General features: G+C 42.2%; 2 protein-coding genes across 2 annotated transcripts in view; one reads left to right on the plus strand and one right to left on the minus strand.

Annotated features, from left to right (window-relative positions):
- LOC120380173 (piezo-type mechanosensitive ion channel component 2-like) overlaps nucleotides 1-2,949 on the minus strand; it is a 62,229-nt gene extending 59,280 nt beyond the window's left edge. The window contains exons 1-2 of the mRNA XM_039497658.1: nucleotides 2,886-2,949; nucleotides 231-353 (exon numbers count right to left, since the gene is read on the minus strand). Coding sequence (XP_039353592.1) covers nucleotides 231-353; nucleotides 2,886-2,949 — 187 coding nt within the window. The remainder of the gene's footprint in view (nucleotides 1-230; nucleotides 354-2,885) is intronic.
- Nucleotides 2,950-4,919: 1,970 nt separating this feature from the next.
- LOC120380329 (signal peptidase complex subunit 1-like) lies at nucleotides 4,920-5,219 on the plus strand. Its single transcript, XM_039497959.1, has one exon. It carries the CDS (start codon nucleotides 4,920-4,922, stop codon nucleotides 5,217-5,219), a length of 300 nt encoding a protein of 99 aa, XP_039353893.1.
- Nucleotides 5,220-19,093: the final 13,874 nt, after the last annotated feature.

Raw genomic sequence — 19,093 nt, forward strand, 5'->3', positions numbered from 1 at the left:
GCCGAACATCCCTCAGCCCAAGGCCAGAGATTGGGGCCAGCCCCCAGGGCTAACAAATAGAAAGATGTACAACTGCAGCTACGCTCTTTCTACTTCAAATAAAGGAAGTAAATAAGATCTTAGCACAATGTGCCTCTATAGAATTCTACAAGGTGGAATCTACTTATTCAGTTAATTTAATTTGTCTTAACACAATATTCATAGTCTAGAATTTGAAGGTGGTCCCCTACCTTTCATTGTGACAGCTGTAGGCTTGGGGAACAGTGGAATAAGCAGTAGAAAGATGAGATAGGCCAAAGACAATCCATTGTATCTGACAGATATCGCTGTGAAATAATCAAACGTGACTTTAACTGAGACAAAAACGGGAATAAAAACGAAGACTATATATGTATGCATCATTAATACTGGATCAGTAGAGGAATTTCGATATTTTATTTCAAAGCTATTGCTCATTCCCTCTAACTTCTAACCATAAGACTACTCCACTCTTCAGTACAAGAGCCATGACTATGTATTCTGCTCCTTTGCTCTGCCTCTTGCTGCTTTGATTTTATTTTTTACCCCTTGTTATCTCTTCAGTGAATCCTTCTCAGATTCATTTTTCTTCTTTATTACTATTTTTGTGTACCCACAATATCCTAGGTGCTCTGCAGACATACAGCAAGATACACTCCCATTCCTAAAGTGCTTACAGTGTAAAGAGACCAACAGAGGGGAAAAGATAGAGGCTGTTCCAGTGGCTGGGACACTAGCCTGGGACTCAGCAGTTCCCTACTCTGCCACAGACTTCCTGTGTGACCTTGAGCAACTCACTTAGCCTCTGCTTTAATTCCTCATCTGTAATAATAACACTGCCCTACCTAACAGGGGTATTGTGAGGATAAATACATTAAAGACTGTTTGTTGCTCAGATAGCTTGCTAATGGAAGCCATATAAGTATTGGTGGTAGATATGAAGGGTCATGGAAAGAGATAAAACATGCTCTATGATCAAAGTGATGATCACTTGAATTATCACATGAATCAGTACCATTCCGTAATTAAGGCTCTGTTGTGGCCTGTTGTCATAGTGAAGATTAAATGTCTTTATAATGTATGAAAAATGATTATCCATACCACGCTTACAGCAGTCACTCTTAGGATAAAGATTTAATCATAAGTAATCAGATGTATGAACTGTGGGTAGGTATAGGTTTGTATTGGCAGGGAATATGTTGTGGTGGCAAGTAGGAGGGGAATATGGATGAGTATGTGGTTGTGAATCTAGAGTTGGGGGTAGTTTGGATGCAAATTTTTCCTTTGCTAGGGATTTTTAAGATTTTTGTATTGTATTGTGATTGTATTGATGAGAAATGGGCTTGAAACACAGCGTATAATCCTGCACTTCTTATAACAGCTTGCACTGAAATCAAAGGGACCCTTGTCTTATGAAAGAATTTGGGAATGGAACACTAAACTTTAAAATCTATATTGACCTCAAACCTCTATTTCAAGTACATTTTCAATAACACATGCAAACCATTGAAAATGTGCAATTCATTTAATCAGCAATAAAACTAATATTACCAAATTAAAAAACAACAATAACAAATTGGCCAGCTTTTCAATGCAAAATATTTTTGCTATGGAAATTCACCTTTCAAGCATTGTATTTGGAAAAGAAACCGAGATTATGAACTCTACAAAGAAATGTATAATCCAGACAAATTTTATATGTAGTAAATATTATGAAAACAGTAATGTAGTTGCAGGCTTCTATTTTCAAGGATTGCTTACTTACAGAGGATGTAGGACAAAGCTGCAATTAACCTCTAGCTGATATATTTTTATGATAAATTAATCCTTAATTTGTACTACTAATGTATGCTAAATTTCCTAAATGCAGTCTCTCTCTCTGTAAGTGTAAAATATTTCTGAGTACATTAAATACAAAGTGTTTTTCAAAACACAAATGTACAACAATAAGAAATCAAGCCACAATAAGAAAATATGAATTTCGGAGAGCAGGTTTGCCTCATGCCTAAAGACAAAGCTATCTGAATTGGAACCTGTGTATGAAATTGACTTGTAGAGTAGAATAATGAAAGAAAACATTTTGTCCATGCATTTTTGCCAGGATAGTGTTTATATGATAAAAACTTAAGAGATATAGTAGCTGTACAAAAACAATAAGATCTCAGGAGGATAAATTAAATTACAAATGGATAAATTAAATTATAATAATATACTGCAATTTTATCAATTCACATTTTATAATCAGGGCCTTCATTAGAAGAATACACTAAGCAGACCTTCACTAAAAAAGCAGACCTATCAACTGAGCAAAACAGGATTTAATCCGAGTGCCCCTCAAAGCGGGGGCCATGATATTTTGGTAGTGATCCTTCGTTGCAAAACAATTTTCTCTAAAAGTATTATCCATCAGGAAGATATCTTGGAGAATAGAGAGAACATCTTCCAAGATTTCCCGAAACATACACACATGTATTACTTACCAACATAGCACTTGAATACAAGATGCAGGAAAATGCTATGTGTTTTCCATCTTCTGTAAATTAATAATCCCACATTATAAATAGGTGGTCGCCTAGTATTGTTCTTATCTGAAGTATGTGATGTTCTATCCAATGCAATACAATTGTATTTTATATATTATCTCTCGTTCAAATTATAGCCAAATGCAGTTCTCTAAAACCAACTCTTTAAAACTTCTTTCTTTTGGTTCTCATACTGTTTTTGGTTGAATTTTAAAAGAATTTGGCCAATTTCATCCCTAGTCTGCATCTACTGTCCTCCATGGAATTACATCAAAGGTAAATTTTGCCCACATTTTGTAGCATCTTGAAACATTACTCTTTAAACGTGAATGCAAATTTTCTTACCTGCTATCAAGGAAAATGGCAAAACTAATCTGAAAAGCAGCCCACAGGCTAAATTATTCGCCATGCTCTTCTCTCCTCAGGGTGTTGTCGGGAGCTGGGAGGCATCCACAAACTCTGGTTCAGCACTGGTGGCCTGTGTTGTCTGAGAAAAGGAGTGACTTTCCAATAAGCCTTTTTTGACCTCTATCCCTTTCTGTTTGTCCTTTTTAAATGTAAACCCAAAACCTTACAAAACTGCATTAAAAATGTGATCAGTGAGGCAATCGATTTCTCAGTAAGAAATTGTTACAGCAACTAGAAGGCTAAGATCAGGGACTTGTCCAGTAATCCTCATTTTCTCTGAGATGGGAACTATTGATCCCTTCTTTCTTTCCCACTTTAATCCAGCCTTTTTCTCTTTAGTGCTGAACAAGTATTCTTAAACTTGGCTGTCAGAGCTACATTGATCTTTCTTTCCAAAGTCTTCTTGCTTGTTGCTTTCCAGGTCCTAATAAGTAGTCAGACTAGAACTATCCTCTAAACTGCAAATAGGAATTTTTCCCCAAAACCCAAGTGTTATAGATGGTTTCTTTGTGAGTTTGTTTCTCTTTCCTGATGAATTGCCAGTAGCCATTGAAAGTTTAACCTGGATTACAAGCCAAATACAACCAATTGTATATCGAAGAATAAAGTACCTCCTTGTACATGCTTAGCAAAAAGCATAGTTAGTCAAGGAAAGAGATTTCAAAGGCACAGAGAGGTCTAAGCAGAAATCCAAATGTTTTACAATCCAGTACATATTTTTTTTTACACAAATCTTTCTCCAGTTTGTTTAAAAACAAGTATAAATTACAATATTAGTTGCAACATTGTAACATTTTTCACTGCGGCTGTACATTTCTAAACATTGGGAACGCAGCAATTCACTTGGAGCCTGATTCAATGCCCATTAAAGTCAGTGGGAGTGTTTCCACTGATTCCAATCACCATTGGATCAGGTCTTTGAGCAGAAATTAAGTTCTAGTGATTTCAGTTTGAGTTTTCAGCAGGATAGTATTTGGTCCATGGATCCTAACTTAGGTCATGGGCATACATGCACAGTGACTAAAGGGCTAATTATCTCTAAACACTTAGCTAACACTCATTTGTTCAGGAGACCTAAATTCCCCTGCAGTTTCACTTGCGGAATTTATTTGTCACTTCCAAGCCTAAAGATTGAAATAGAGTGTTGCTGGCCCAAGATGGCTGCAAGAAGTGACTGTATTTCCATGATGGGTTACTTTGTGAGCTCTGGGTAAAGTGCTTTGGGCTCTCACAGTTGCTCTAGAAATAAAAGGCTTTGGAATAATACATTGTAGGTGATTTTCCCAGGACTTTTTCTGCTTATTGTAACAATTAGAACTCTTCCCTCCCAAGAGCTCTTTGCAGCCCTTAGCATCCCCCTCCCCAGTCTTCTTTCTCTTTTCTGCTGCACCCCGATCTTCCATCCATCTCTGTCAATGTGGCTTCTTTAATCATGCAGAGGAGTTGCTAGTGGACAACACCTGCTCCTCCCCAGGGACTGAGTTCGCTGCCTGCATGGGATTCTTGGGAAGTGAGACAATTAGAGGGAAATGCAATCCAAGTCTCCACATGGCAATGAAGAAGCTGCCACTGGGCTGTCCAATATGTCATATATGTGTCATATATGTCATATACGCTAACAATATATGAACTCCCTTACTGGAGCTTGGTGTGATACAGTGTCTCACAACTGCCCTGTAATGCATCTGTTGCAGAAAGCACAGTATTCCTTGGAAAGGCCTCAGTCCCATGCGTGTTTGACCTCCTTATTCCAGCTTGTCATTTCCAGAAGAATCCACAGCTGAAAACATACTTCTCATCTGGTGAGCAAAGACGCTGCCAGCAAGCATTGCAGGGGTGCAGGAGAAACTGCCGACCCCTGATGCCAACCCATGGAAACAGCCCAGAGTTATGTCGGGAGCCTCCATGGGGCAGGAACTGAAGCCACTCACAACAACCTTTCAATACGAGGCGACTTCCGTCGCTAGCACCATGCTGGACGTATTTGGCTCCAACCCCACCCAGATGGACTATAAGGGTCAAAAACTATCAGAACAGATTTTTCAAGGGATCGTTCTTGTTTCTGCAGTAATTGGTTTTATCTATGGCTACATGGCTGAAGAGTTTGGTTGGACTGTCTATATAGTTATGGCTGGGTTTGCTTTATCGTGCCTGCTAACACTCCCTTCACGGCCTATGTACCGCCACAATCCTCTGAAATGGCTACCTGTCCAAGAATTGGGAACAGAAGATAAGAAGCCAGCAGAGAGAGAACTGAAACGGCATACTTAAAGTTGAAGAATATGAACCGTCATGATGTAACATTGGAGAATTTTGCTTCATTAAAGGTTTCTATGATAAAAAAAAAACTTTCAGTATCTAGAGCATCATCTGGTAGGTTTTTTAAAGCAGGCACTTCCACTGAACCAGAATCTATTTCTGTGAGGTGAGGAAGAATGATGGTGCTATCAGCTGTAGCACCCGGTCAGTGGAGAAGAGAAATGTCTCTGATGTTCTCCTTATACATTGCTTCTCTCTTACTGTTTGTCTTGTCTACTTAGATTACAAGCTCTTCAAGGTAAGGATTGTCTCCTCCTGTATGTTTGTATAGGACTGATCCTCTCTAATGCTCATGATCTGTGGTCACGGGCAGCCGGTAGGGGAGGCTGGGGGAGGCGGTGCCACTTCCCCACCCACACTCCATCCCCAGGACCCCGCTTTGACAGTGCCACTGGGCTCCAGGGGCTGGAGCCATGCCACCCGCCTTCCCAGTGCCGGGGAGTCTGCAGTGCTGCTGCTGTGCACTCTCCCTCCTGGGGCTCTGGGGCTGCCGGGGGGGCCTGTGGGCACTAGCCAGCCTAGGGTGGGAGCTGGCAGCTGTGGTGTGGGGGCTCTGGGTCCTGGGGTGTGCAGAAGAGGCGAGGCTGAGGCTAGCCTCCCCCAGCCACAGGTTCACAAGCCATCCATGTCTGTGGTTACAATATGGGCTTAATCTGCAGCAAAGGAAATTTAGTTTAGATATTAGGGAAAACTTTTTAACTATAAGTGTAGTTAAGGTCTGGAATAAGCTTCCCAGGGAGGTTGTGGAATCCACATCATTGGAGTTTTTTAAGAACAGGGTTGGACAAACACCTGTTAGGAATAATCTAGGTTTTCTTGGTCCTGCCTCAGTGCAGGGGGCTGGACTTGATGACCTCTCAAGGTGCCTTCTAGCCCTACATTTCTATGAACATGACGCTGACATTGTTTTAATCTTGATGTCAATCTCTACATCTTCCTCAAGTGTTGAAGAATATCCAAGAAAGAAGACAACATAAGTGAATCATTAGCAATATTTATACAAAGCAGTCAGTGTATGTGAGCTAACATATGTCTTAAGTTTGTGTGTGATCTGCATTGAGACAAGTTTTGGCCATAGGTTTCTTTCAAAATCACAATAGTTTAGTAAATATGATGACATTAATTTTATATTATAGCAATTTTCAGTCAGCATTTCTCCCTGCTTCTCTAGCTTTGCTGTTGTTCAGTTGATTTAACACTAGATTATTCTCTAACTTTGATGTATTGCTTCATAGGCTGTGAAAATAACTAGGACTATCAAGCAATTAAAAAAATTAATCGTGATTAATCACACTGTTAAACAATAATAGAATACCATTTATTTAAATATTTTGGATGTTTTCTACATTTTCAAATAAAAGTGTACAGTGCTCACTTTCTATTTATTTATTACAATTATTTGCACAGTAAAAAACAAAAGAAATAGTATTTTTCAGTTCACCTAATACAAGTACTGTAGTGCAATCTCTTTATCATTAAAGTTGAACTTACAAATGTAGAATTATGTACAAAAAAACCAGCATTCAAAAATAAAACAATGTAACATTTTAGAGCCTGCAAGTCCACTCAGTCCTACTTCTTATTCAGCCAATCACTCAAAACAATTTTGTTTACATTTGCAGGAGATAATGCTGCCCACTTCTTGTATACAATGTCACCTGAAAGTGAGAACAGGCGTTCTCATGGCACTGGTGTAGCCGGCGTCACAAGATATTTACATGCCAGATGTGCTGAAGTTTCATATGTCCCTTCATGCTTCAACCACCATTCCATAGGACATGCATATATGCTGATGACAGATTCTGCTCAATAACAATCCAAAGCATTGCGGACTGATGCATGTTCATTTTCATTATCTGAGTCAGATGCCACCAGCAGAGGGTTGATTTTCTTTTTTGGTGGTTCAGGTTCTATAATTTCTGCATCAGAATGTTGCTCTTTTAAGACTTCTGAAAGCATGCTCCACACCTCGTCCCTCTAAGATTTTGGAAGGCACTTCAGATTCTTAAACCTTGGGACGAGTGCTGTAGCTATCTTTAGAAATCTCACATTGGTACCTTCTTTGTGTTTTGTCAAATCTGCTGTGAAAGTGTTCTTAAAATGAACAACATGTGCTGGGTGATCATCTGAGACTGCTATAACATGAAATACATGGCAGAATGTGGGTAAAACAGAGCAGGGGACATTCAATTCTCCCCCAAGGAGTTCAGTCACAAATTTAATTAATGCATTCTTTTTTTTTTAACAAGCATCATCAGCATGGAAGCATGTCCTCTGGAATGGTGGCTGAAGCATGAAGGGGCATACGAATGTTTAGCATATCTGGCACGTAAATACTTTGCAATGCCAGCTACAAAAGTTTCAATCAAATGCCTGTTCTCCCTTTCTGGTGACATTGTAAATAAGAAGAGGGCAGCATTATCTCCTGTAAATGTAAGCAAACTTGTTTGTCTTAGCGATTGGGCGAACAAGAAGTAGGACTGAGTGGACTTGTAGGCTCTGAAGTTTTACATTGTTTTGTTTTTGAGTGCAGTTATGTAACAAAAAAATCTACATTTATAAATTGCACTTTCACGATAAAGGGATTGCACTACAGTACTTGTATGAATTGAAAAATACCATTTCTTTTGTTTATCATTTTTACAATGCAAATATTTGTAATAAAAAAGAATATACTTTGATTTCAGTTACAACATAGAAATACATATGAAACATACATACAAACATACATACATATGAAAATGTAGAAAAACATCCAAAATATTTAATAGATTTCAATTGGTATTCTATTGGTTCACAGTGTGATTAAAACTGCGATTAATGTTTTTGAGTTAATTGTGTGAGTTAACTGATTAACCGATAGCCCCAAAAATAATACATACCCTTGTGAGAAATAGGTGCACAATGCAATGATCCAGATCCTCACTTACTAGACTTCAATGGAGCTATGCCAATTTGCATCGCTTAGACCAGGCGTAGTCAATAGGCAGACTACGGGCCAAATCCAGAGCGCCAGATGCTTTTGAACAGACCCTGAAATCTTTTTATTTACTTATTATTATCATTATTGTTGTTGTTTGTTATTATTTTCTCTGGAGTCTGGACCTTGATTAGACCTTGACCCAGAAATTTGAAACTTAACAAAAAAATAGTTGACTACCCCGACATAGACTCTGACAACTTGTCTACACTTAAAACACTACAGCAGTGCAGCTGCAGTGCTGCCACTGCACCACTGTGACACTTGGGTTCTCCCTTCAACGTAGGTAATCCACTTCATCAGGAGGTGGCAGCTAAGTCAACTGAAGAGTTCTTCTGTGGCCTCAAAGCTGCTGAAGATAATTCACGTTTCCACCAAAAAAGCAATTATAAGCCATTTTGAGATTGGCACTCGGTGTGCATGGCCCCTTTATAGGACATTAACATTATATTTAGCTTAAAAAGAGAATTAATCACATAACTCCCTTTACAGCGACCATCCAGAAGGCTGTGACATGTTTTTACTAGTCAGCAAATAATACAGGTGGCCAGATTGTACTCTGAGTCACAAAGCCACTAGTGTTCTGCAGATGCACATTATCCCCACACTCTAATGGCTTTAGATAAGGGACTGGTGCCTTAATTGCATAATCTGGGCCAGGGTGCTTTGTCAGTGTCTCTGCAGGGCGTCAATCCCTTTCACGTATTTCTGAAGTTCTGAATGCATGTATCTGTTTATGTACTTTAACTCCAGAGTTGCTCTACTCTAAAGACTATATTCAGTCCTATAAACTTGTCTGTTTCACATGGAGACTGCCTAGTGGTTAAGTGTTCTACCTTTAAATCCTTTGGAAAGATCATTACATGGGGATAGCTCTTCTGGCACCAGCTGTCGGAAGAAACATTTTGATAATGGCTGTGGAGGTAAATGACTATCAGTAAAAGAGTAAAGCTCATCAAGTCCTCCTTTGCCAGCACAAGAAACTCAGCACTTAAGATGTAATTGACATCATAGAAAGGAAAGCACATTTTAAAATGGCATGGAAAATAAAGGCTCTTGTATTATGTAGCGATAAAGAGACAGCTAAACTGATGACCAGATAATATAGTCTAAAATATAGATGTCAGCCCTTATGTGCCCTGCAGTTTCTAGAAACTATTGGCCTATTTTGCCTTCATTTTTTATCTCTGCAACCCCACTGACCTCAGCCTAACCTTCAACTCAGGCCAATGGGGTTAATGGTTGAAGTGGCCTTCTGTAGAATAATGCAAAACCTAAAGGCTCGCCCAGAGTATTCAGGGGGCCTGGGGTCTTCCCCGGCACTTCGGCGGCAGGTCCCGGGGCGGAAGGACCCTCCGCCGCTGAATTGCCGCCGAAGACCCGGAACGGAAGAATCTCCGGGGGCCCCGGACCCACGAGAGTTTTCCGGGGCCCCTGGAGCAAGTGAAGGACCCTGCTCCAGGGGGCCCGAAAAACTCTCATGGGGGCCTCTGCGGGGCCTGGGGCAAATTGCCCCACTTCCCCCCCCCCACACACGCTCCCTGGGCAGCCCTGCTCTTAAATGATTTGTTTATGTCTACATTACTCTGATGTAGCTAGTGAAGGTAAAACTACCAGTGACTTGTCTCCTAGAGAAGTTTACATCAAGTTAGCTATCTCATTGCAGAAAAATTCTTCTGCAGTGAAGTCATAGCTTAAGGTTTTCACACAGTTTAAAAGAAAATTCTGCAGTGACTTATTTGTGAAATTCATGGCTTGCTAGAGTGGGAGGGCACTGCATACCAGAGTAAATATTGTGTCCAAAGTAAGGCATAGTTAGGATAAGGAACCAGAAACTCCTCAGTTTTAAACCTGTCCTGACACTGACAGACACTCTTTGTGTATTTTGGAATCATAACTCAGCATCTGGTTCCCACAAAGGGAACAATAATACTCACCTGCCTATAAGGTTGGATATGTTTGGAATAATGCTAGTTAAAAATTATGAAAATTTCTATAATTTTTTCCCAAAAATTTTTTAGGGGAAAGGGTAATTTGGGTGGGTTGTTTTTTCGGTTTTGTGAACATTTTCTAAAGAAATTGATTATATTTTCCAACCAGTTCTAGAACAGATGGCTTTATTCCCATTACGGATCCATCTTTTGGCAGTTATTTATTTCAATATGGGACAATCAAATTTCTTGCTTACAACATAGAAAGTAAGAGAAAAGTTCTCTGGGGTACGTCTACACTCCAGTAAAAGACCCCTGGCAAGGCTGCTGCTGGCCCAGGTCAGCTGACTCAGGCTCATGGGGCTTGGGCTGCAGGGCTCAGTAATGACGAGGATGTCACACAGCAAGCACTTCACATTCTCAAAAGGGTGTTACAAAGAAGAGCCTTGAGGAACCCCATTTTCTCCACGGACTTGCCAATCCTTCCCTTGAGGCAATTCTGTGCAGTCCATCTGAGACCCACCTTACTAGCATAGCTTTTTAGAGCAACAGAGGGGACATTCGTGAGCAAGGCACTCCCTCCTCCGAGACTTGAACGTGCCTCTGGGACAATGCTCCTCCTCCTTCTCTAATCAGAGAAAAAGAGGTCAGGACCAGCAGTTACTGAATTCTTGTTTGGTAGAAATCATCAGGAAGATGGAAGCTATAAGAAAGTATGGTGATTACAGCAAAATGCAACCTTGATCGAGGAAATGAGAAGCAACATGAAATGTTTCCCTAAACCTTATTTTCTTTTAATTCCAGTGGAAAAAATCATATAAACCAATGAACCTTCCGCAGCCATATTTGAAGCCGGAATATTACAACATTGGCTAATGTCTGAGAACCCACCCAGTATCCGAATCAATTAGAAACTGGCTGTGGAAGAGCAGAGAGAAACACAACTAGTAAAAAAACAGCACAAATAATGAGACTTAAATTAAATTTTTTAAATATTTCCAATTTAATGCAGGAAGTGTCATTAGCAATTTGCAAAAATAAATACCTAAATAAAGTGGTTTTAAATGTATCCGTGTCCCTTTAACTCTTACTCTGCTCGCTATAGTACGGCACTGAGTTGTAGTATTGCCAAGAGGAACATGCAAGCCATTACAGTAGTAATAATGAACAGGAGCTCTGTGTAAACTTGAACGCTTGTCTCTCGCACCAACAGAAAATACTACCTCACCCACCTTGTCTCCCTATTACAGCAGTGACATCTAGAGGATGAGACCTGCCTGCATTGTCCACATCTTTGTATACAGTGAGATCAAAGATATTCTTTCCAAACCCTGGGCCAAATTCTGCTGCCAGTTAATCGGAGTTGACACTGGTGTAAATAAGTGAAAACAAAATTTTGCTCCATGTAAGTATAATAATCCACAGAGAAAACGCTTTGACTTTATGCTTCTCAATTCATCATAGTTCCATATTTAATTAACAATCAAGTTAGCGCTGCTACTGCAAACAATAAAAGAACGAAACCACCATTCTTCTTTCCATAGACAATGCATGCATAACTCCAACGATATCATAACGTAGGGCATAATTGCAATGACTTGTAAGGACGCTTGTGTCAAAGTCGAGTGAGTGGCACTGCAACCCTGTGTCCCAGGCACTGCAATCCTGTGTGCCAGGCTCTCCCCTGCACCCCGCCCCCTGTCACGACAAAGGGATGGATGGTCCAAACATGAGTGGGGCTATGACCTTGTGTGCCAGGTCACAACGCCCAGAGCAGGGAGCTGGCCCAGCCCTGCAGGACAGGAGCTGCCGCTGCAGGGTAACATTTTCATTTTATCTTGTTTGATAGGTTGGTTTTTGTTCTATTTCATGTTATTCCACATTTGCGAAACACACGGGGCTCTGGTAATAAATATAAGCAGGGCTGGGTTAATAAGAGGATTGATGACAACAATCCTTCTGAAGTAACATTACTGTAATGTTAAAAGGTGCCAGTGTCTGCTATCAGGTGACTCTTTGATCCAAAGACAATCACAGAGGGAGTTAGTCAGCGAGCATACCAGCACTCTGTCAGATTCAAAGGAAGGAACAATTAAGTGCCTTTATGTAGTAGAGAAAACTACAAACTATTCAGTATCTGAGCATAAAAAAGGAAAGAACCAAGAGAGGGCAACATTCAGGCTTTGTTCCTTCCTGCTCATATGGTGTTCTCTTTCATCCAGCACTTCCTGGCAGTAGAGATCTCCAAGTTCCGAGACATAATCATACCACAGTACTCCCTGCTGGGAAGTTCTTTATGATAACAAACAACAGAGGGACTGCCCAAGGCACACATCAGGTCAGAACTGAACCGTGTGGGATGAGGAGGTCCCTGGTTTGCCAACACAGGGGCTAGGATATTGTCTTTCTAACTGGCGTGTGTTAGAGGCACAAAGCCCAGAGAAGCAATTGTGTGTGCAATCCTGGGGAGAAGCAGAGACCAAGCTTATGGGCGTAGAGCCTGCTGGAGAAGATCAAGAATGAACTCTCAAAACTAGAAACTCTCTTAAAAAAAACAGTCTTCCACACAGACTCCCTGGTGGCTGGACTTTACAAAAGCTAGACAAGCCATTTACAACACACACACTTTGCATCTCTACCGAGGAAAAAGGAAACTAAACTATCTAAATTCCTACATGCCACAAGGGCTCACAACAGTGCTTCCCTTAACTCGCCTAACAATATTGTTAACCTATCCAGCTATACTCTTAGCCTGGCAGAAGAGTCTGTCCTATCTCAGCGTCTTTCCTTCTGCCCCACCACCCCCACAAACATGATACAGTTCTGCGGTGCCCTAGAATCCTACTTTTGACGTCTCCGACTCAAGGAATATTTCCAACACACCACTGAACAGCACACTAACACACAGGAAGCTTCCTACCAACACTACAAAAAGAAGGACTCTGCGTGGACTCCTCCTGAAGGTCGAAACAACAGACTGGACTGCTACACAGAGTGCTTCTGTTGATGTGCACAAGCTGAAATTGTGGAAAAGCAGCATCACTTGCCCCATAACCTCAGCCATGCAGAACACAATGCTATCCAGAGCCTCCAAAACAACTCTGATAATAAAAAGGCTGACAACATGAAGCTGCAGAACTTGGAATTAATTTGCAAACTAGATACCATCAGATAAGGCCTGAATAAAGACTGGGAGTGGTTGGGTCATTACAAAACCTAAACTTAATTTCCCCAATACTAATTTCTCCCTACTGTTACTCACACCTTCGTGTCTGTTGTCTTTAATGGGCCACTCTCTTACCACTTCAAAAGTTATTTTTCCTCCCTTGGTAGCCTGCTGTTAATTGATTTGTCTCATTAGACAGACCTAACACTTGGTAAAGCAACCCCCATCCTTTCATGTATTCATATCTGCTCCTGTATTTTTTACTTCACACATCTGATGAAGTGGGTTCTAGCCCACGAAAGCTTATGCCCAAATAAATGTGTTAGTCTCTAAGGTGCCACAAGGACTCTTTTCTGAGCAGGGAAACTATCTGCTGCTGTTTGTTTCTAATGTGTTCAGGGAAACAGCACTTTGTGTAAATAAACAAGATTACATCAAAGAATTTAACTTACTCATATTGTTGATTTCTCTTCCTAGTGGAATACCCCTGCAAGGCATGAATGTTGGCTAACCACTTGGGCCATACAGGCAACATTACTTAATGTGGACAGGTCAGTAAAATTCCTGTTTGTACTGACAATTTTTAACAAGGTTAAATATTACTAATGTGCATCAATCTCTCTTGTGCCTGAGCAGAGAACTCAAACAATCCTCAGTTGCAGACTTGCCCTGTGTGCCCGTTCCAGCTGTTAAACACCATTTCAGCAACAACATTCAACCCCCTCGTGCAACCCACAGCAGCTCCTCCATATAAAACCCATGGGTTTTTAGGGCTCTGCGGGCTCTAAACAAGGACGGAGGTGCAGCTGTAGGGCTGGACTGCTCTCAGATATCCTAGTTTTCTGAATCCTTTGAAATATGCTGTATAGAATACTGCATTATCTTACAAAGATCCCCAGGGCACCCAGAGTCCCCTTTTCATGGCAGCTCCAGCTCTTGATCTTGGCTTTTAGGTCCTTTGTGTCCTAGTGGATTGAGCATGGGACTGGGACTCAGGAGACCTGGCGTCTATTCCTGGCTCTGCCACTCGCCTGCTGGACAAGACATTTCACCACCCCGTGTCTCTGTTTCCCCATCTGTCAAATGGGGATAATGATACTGACCTCCCTTGCAAGGTGCTTGGCGAGCTACTGATGAAAAGAGTTATAGAAGAGCTAAGTATTGTTATAGTTTTATTTATTATGGCAAAGAGTCTTACAATAGGAGGGCTGGCAGAATTGCCCCAGTGCCTACAATGGGTGCACTAGTGCTCTTCGTCTCCAGTCCCAGAGCTCCATGGATTTGGTCTTATGATGCCTGGGAGAATGCAAGGTTCCTTCTTTGGAGGAAGTCATGTCTTTTCATGATAGGGTGATCATACATTCCGTGTTGGCTGGGACAGCCCCCTTTTTAAGTCCTGTTCTGGGGGTCCTGATTTTTTGGGGTAAAACTGTCCATTTGTCCCGTTTGGTCTTGCCCACTGAGGATCAAGTGGGGGAGGAACGTTCCGGGGGTGAGCAGCTATGTTAGCCCCGCAGGGCTTGGGCCAGCAGTGATGCTAGGCAGCTCAAACCAGACCCACATGTGGGAGGGGGCTCAGTTGAGCCCTCGGGGGAGAAGGCCAGCTCCACATGGGGGGGCTTGGGCCAGCAGTTTGAGGGGGATGCTCAGGCAAGCCCTGCATGGTGTCCTATTTTCCCTGATCGTCTTTCATTATGAAAGTATGTTCCTGACATTTTTTCCATTTAACTTCACTTGTGTGCATGAGAACAACAGGCAAAGTTAGGCTGGCCTCACACTTCAGCATGAACTGTTGACCTTCCAGCGGCTCAGAGAAATGGGGAAATCTTTACTGGTAGAACTTTAACTACCTAATCACTCTTGAGTAAACTGGCTGCTATTTTTAAACCATTGGAAGATAAGCTAATTCTCCATTAAATTATTCCAAAGACTAAACAGGACAAACTGCCTTTAAAGTCAAAGGGCGAAGTTGATTCCTTTTTTATGATTATTAATTATTATTATTATTAAGGGAATTTTGTTGGAAGGCGCAAGCTCAGATATTGTTGCCCCTTGACCCAAGCAGGTAACCAATACTTGGGGCCTTGCCAGATTGTTTCCATTAGAAGGAGAAATTTCTCAGAGTCAAGTATTCCTTTTGTGCAATCCTGTTTATTTACAAAGAATGTTCATGAAGTTGTGGTTCCCTGAACTCAACAGGAACAAACAGCCAGCAGTGTCCCTGTTCAGAAGTCCAACTCTACCTCTCCAGTCAGTCCAGAGCTCCAAAGAAGCGCCCACACACACACACTCACTCATTCACACTCTCTCTCTCTCTCACTCACTCTCTGTAGTGGTACAGATGCACCGCTGCAGCGCAAGTGGTGAAGACTCTCTATGCTGACAGGAGAGAGTTCTCCTGATGGCATAAAAAACCCACCTCTGCGAGCAGCATAAGCTGTGCATACAAACGCTTATGTCGGCATAACTTATGTCACTCTGGTGGGGGGGTGGAATATTCACACCCCTGAGCGACATAAGTTTTGCCGACGTAGGCTGTAGTGTAGACATAGCCACAGTCTCTGTTGTTCTCATGCACCCCAGCCCCTGCACTTGCAAATAGTCTCCAGGGAAACTCCTTGGGCTGCCTGGTTCAGCTTCTACTGAGACCTTCCTAGATTGGCCCATGCCTTGGCTTCTGTTGTTTCAGCTATCACGAAACAAAGAGGCAATTCATTGCTCCCTCATTTAGCCTGAATAGAACGTGGTTAGCATGTCCCCCAGCTTCAGTGAGGTCCACGATTGCCATAGATCAAAGACCTGTTTGCCGGCAGCTCACATCACCTCCCAGCATAACCAACCTACTAAAATAACATTCTAGGGCCAGATCTCCTAGAGTAGTCCCAATGGCACTAACCACAGGAATAAGATTACTCGCCTATGTGGTTGTAGGATGGAGTTTCTGTCAAGAATGGACTCTGGTTATTTGCCACTCCCTGATTAAATTGAACTCAAAGGTAATGTCTACACTCCTAGGCGCTGACTCAGAAAAAAATTGGTGGGTACTCAGCACCCTCCGGCAACTCCCTGCCCCACCCCACCCGCTCCAGCTTGCCCCCGCCTCCTCTGTGAGCGCACCACTGTGTCCTGCTTCTCCCCCGTCCCTCCCAGCCCTTGCACCGCAAAACTGCTGATTTGTGGGGCAGGGAAGGAGGGGGGAGAGGGGAACACGGGCGCGCTGGGGAAAGAGGCGGGGCCGGGGTGGGGATTTGGGGAAGAGATCCAATAGGGGCAAGGAGGGGCAGAGTTAGGGTGGGGACTTTGGGGATGGGGTTGGAATGGGGGCGGGGAAAGGGTGGAGTCAGGGTGGGGGCAGGGGCACGCACTGGCGCCGGAGAAAGTTGGTGCCTATGTCTACCCTGGCTCTGAATCAGGTTGGAGCCCAAGGGTCCAGCCTGTCCCCACACAAATCAATGTGATTCAGGTCAGCAAAAACTCAGGACTTGGGTCCTGCTGGGGGTAGGTCAGTTAAGCAGGTGGTTTTCTGTAGTGGGCCTTAATTATGTCTCCCAGTATGTCAACTGTTGTTCGACCATATTTACTCCTGGGGGAATTCTGCACCACTGCGCATGCACAAAATTCATGTCTCCTGCAGATTTCTTTGCTTCCCCACAGAAAAATTGCTTTCTGACTGGGAAGCAAAGGGAAGCCGCAAGAGTGGTCATGCAGCTGGTGTCTCCTATCCAGCAGCAGGTTCAGCTGCTAGTCCTGGCTGGACTTCCTCTTCCCCTGCAAGGAGCAGCTGAGGCTGGGTCAGACCCATACCCGGGTCCCTCCCACTCATCACTGGGGGGAAGTGGCTGGACTATAGAACTGGGAGATACTTTCCCCCGAGGAAGGGGGAAAACACCTCTGTGCAGCCAGTGGCCTGTGCTTCCCATTGTCATACTGGAGTCTACACATTTATTTATTGACAAATTTGCAGAATCTTAAAATATTGTGCACAGGGTTTTTTTTGGTTTCTTTTTTAGGCACAGAATTCCCTCTGGAGTACATATTGCAGAGAAAGTGGCTATTGATAGAAAAAGAAAGACATTATTGCCTGAGATGAGATTGTCGTGACCCACAACAATGCATGATTTGGAAAACAGTAATTTTGCCTACTGTTCATGAAACCTGTAGCTTTCAACCTTATTTGATTTTAGTCGGTAATGCACAAGCGTATTCCAATGAATAATCACCATCTGGATGCAGTCCAGTGTTATTACAAGATTATTTGCCCAGTTATCTGCTTCACTCTAGGGGCAATATCTCCTCAGTGTAGGAAACTGTTTTACACCACCTTTATTGACAGGGGCCAACAGATGTCAGTACAGCCTGAATAACAGGGAGTCTCACTTGCAAAAAGCTGAGCACCTACTGGAAGAATCTGCTTCTGCAGGGCCAACCTTCTGTGGGAGTTTCACTCTAAAAGACAAATATAAGTGCTCACATGATGGGGAGGGAAATTTCCCTATGAACAGAATTAATCTGTGGCCTAAGGAAAGTTTAAAAGGATCCCACCAGCTAAAAATATCCACTGCTGAGTACTTTTAAAACACTTTCAAGAGTGTTTATATGCACACAGACTCTTGCTGCCAGGACAGAACCTCTCATTTATATTGTATATTATCTTTGAAAACTTGGCGTGTTCGTATCAGGAGTTGAGTTAAAGATGCCACAATGTGATCCCAACAACACAAGCGAGTTTTCCTTTTAGAAAGGAAGGTAAGAGTAAATGACTTCATCCCTTAGAAGAACCAGGTTCAGAAACCAAAAATAGGCCATTTAACCAAAATGTTAGAATTCCGTTTTCATGAGTGCAGTCAGGCCAGGGTAGTCATTTTTTTTAAGGTCCAAATTTTTGGACAAGGTATAGTCAAGGTCCAGACTACAGAGAAAATTAAAATAATAATAATAATAATAATAAGTAAATAAAAAGATTTTTGGGTAAAGCATCTGGCAGTCCAGATTTGGCTCGTAGTTTGCCTATTGACTACCCCTGCTCTAGCCCTTCCATCCCTATTCAGGAAAGCCCCTAAGTGCATAATTTTAAATATATACTTAAATCTTATTGAAATCAATGGGACTTCTGCAGATACTTACAGTTAAGCATCTACTTGTATTATTTCTAGTATAGGGATGGACTTAAGAATGTTACTCAGGAAAAGAGGATTGGGCCCTGCCCCCAGGTCACCCTACAAACAGCTCAAAGGAGGGTCCTGGCCCATATTTAAGAACATCAGAATAGCCATACTGGGTCAAACCAAAGATTCATCTAGCCCAGATCCCGTCTTCCGACAGTGGCCAATGCCAGGTGCCCAAGGGAGAATGAACAGAACAGATAATCATCAAGTGATTAAGTGGCAAAGAGAGGCTAGGGACACCACCCCTGCCCATCCTGGCTAATAGCCATTGATGGACCTATCCTCCATGAATGTATCTAGTTCTTTTTTCAACCATTTTATAGTCTTGGCGTTCACAACATCCTCTGACAAGGAGTTCCACAGGTTGATTGGGCGTTCTGTGGAAAAAATACTTCCTGTTGTTTGTTTTAATTGAATTGTGTGAATTCAGCGAATATTTTGTGCTCACAAAGTGAAGTTTGATAGTGACAGCAAAAGCCATTTGGGGGACCAAATTCAACATTGACATCAGCGCACAATTCCACTGCGGTCATAGTTGGACCCACTTATACCAGTAGTCAATTTGACGCTGGTGCTGGTAGGCA

The sequence above is a fragment of the Mauremys reevesii genome, linkage group 13, assembly GCF_016161935.1.
Source record: "Mauremys reevesii isolate NIE-2019 linkage group 13, ASM1616193v1, whole genome shotgun sequence".
Classification (NCBI taxonomy): Eukaryota; Metazoa; Chordata; order Testudines; family Geoemydidae; genus Mauremys; species Mauremys reevesii.